The sequence below is a fragment of the Homarus americanus genome, unplaced genomic scaffold, assembly GCF_018991925.1.
Source record: "Homarus americanus isolate GMGI-L3 unplaced genomic scaffold, GMGI_Hamer_2.0 scaffold39075, whole genome shotgun sequence".
NCBI classification, from domain to species: domain Eukaryota; kingdom Metazoa; phylum Arthropoda; class Malacostraca; order Decapoda; family Nephropidae; genus Homarus; species Homarus americanus.
In genome coordinates, this window is record NW_024745219.1 from 221,241 (window position 1) to 222,533 (window position 1,293).

Genomic DNA, 1,293 nt, shown 5'->3' on the forward strand with positions numbered 1-1,293 from the left:
CACTGAAGGAAGATGGACCTTTTCAGATAGCATTAGTGGGGAAGAATGTCACTTTTTATATGACTTCGGTGGTGACGAGTATTAATGTAAAGCTGAAGTGAGATAATTGTATACAGGCACACTCGGCGTTGTTAGATCGAGTTCTGTTTGTTAAATTTAATGCTTAATGGACTTGGCAATGTTCGGGTTTAAGCCCTGATACATGATAGTGAGGAGGAGGATTAAGAAAAGCTGTATAAAGATTTAATGATTTTAGTGAAAAGGTTGAGAAGTGGAGAGAAGCACCGGAAGGAAGACCAAAGGTTGAGAAGTGGAGAGAAGCACCAGAAGGAAGACCAAAGGTTGAGAAGTGGAGAGAAGCACCGGAAGGAAGACCAAAGGTTGAGAAGTGGAGAGAAGCACCAGAAGGAAGACCAAAGGTTGAGAAGAAGTGGAGAGAAGCACCAGAAGGAAGACCAAAGGTTGAGAAGTGGAGTGAAGCACCAGAAGGAAGACCAAAGGTTAAGAAGTGGAGAGAAGCACCAGAAGGAAGACCAAAGGTTGAGAAGTGGAGTGAAGCACCAGAAGGAAGACCAAAGGTTGAGAAGTGGAGAGAAGCACCAGAAGGAAGACCAAAGGTTGAGAAGTGGAAAGAAGCACCAGAAGGAAGACCAAAGGTTGAGAAGTGGAGAGAAGCATCAGAAGGAAGACCAAAGGTTGAGAAGTGGAGAGAAGCACCAGAAGGAAGACCAAAGGTTAAGAAGTGGAGAGAAGCACCAGAAGGAAGACCAAAGGTTGAGAAGTGGAGTGAAGCACCAGAAGGAAGACCAAAGGTTAAGAAGTGGAGAGAAGCACCAGAAGGAAGACCAAAGGTTGAGAAGTGGAGAGAAGCACCAGAAGGAAGACCAAAGGTTGAGAAGTGGAGAGAAGCACCAGAAGGAAGACTAAAGGTTGAGAAGTGGAGTGAAGCACCAGAAGGAAGACCAAAGGTTGAGAAGTGGAGAGAAGCACCAGAAGGAAGACCAAAGGTTGAGAAGTGGAGAGAAGCACCAGAAGGAAGACCAAAGGTTGAGAAGTGGAGAGAAGCACCAGAAGGAAGACCAAAGGTTGAGAAGTGGAGAGAAGCACCAGAAGGAAGCCAAAGGTTGAGAAGTGGAAGAAGCATCAGAAGGAAGACTTGTGGAGGAAGCACCAGAAGGAAGACCAAAGGTTGAGAAGTGGAAAGCACCAGAAGGAAGACCAAAGGTTGAGAAGTGGAGTGAAGCACCAGAAGGAAGACCAAAGGTTAAGAAGTGGAGAGAAGCACCAGAAGGA

At 45.9% G+C, this 1,293-nt stretch overlaps 1 protein-coding gene across 1 annotated transcript; it reads left to right on the forward strand.

Annotated features, from left to right (window-relative positions):
- The first annotated feature begins 246 nt into the window (after positions 1–246).
- LOC121878594 (golgin subfamily A member 6-like protein 2) lies at positions 247–927 on the forward strand. The gene has a single exon (XM_042384931.1). The coding sequence runs from the start codon at positions 247–249 to the stop codon at positions 925–927; it is 681 nt and encodes a 226-aa protein (XP_042240865.1).
- Positions 928–1,293: the final 366 nt, after the last annotated feature.

What these genes read in the sequence shown, in the direction of transcription:
- LOC121878594 (XM_042384931.1), top strand. Translation starts at nt 247, where the DNA reads ATGATTTTAGTGAAAAGGTTGAGAAGTGGAGAGAAGCACCGGAAGGAA.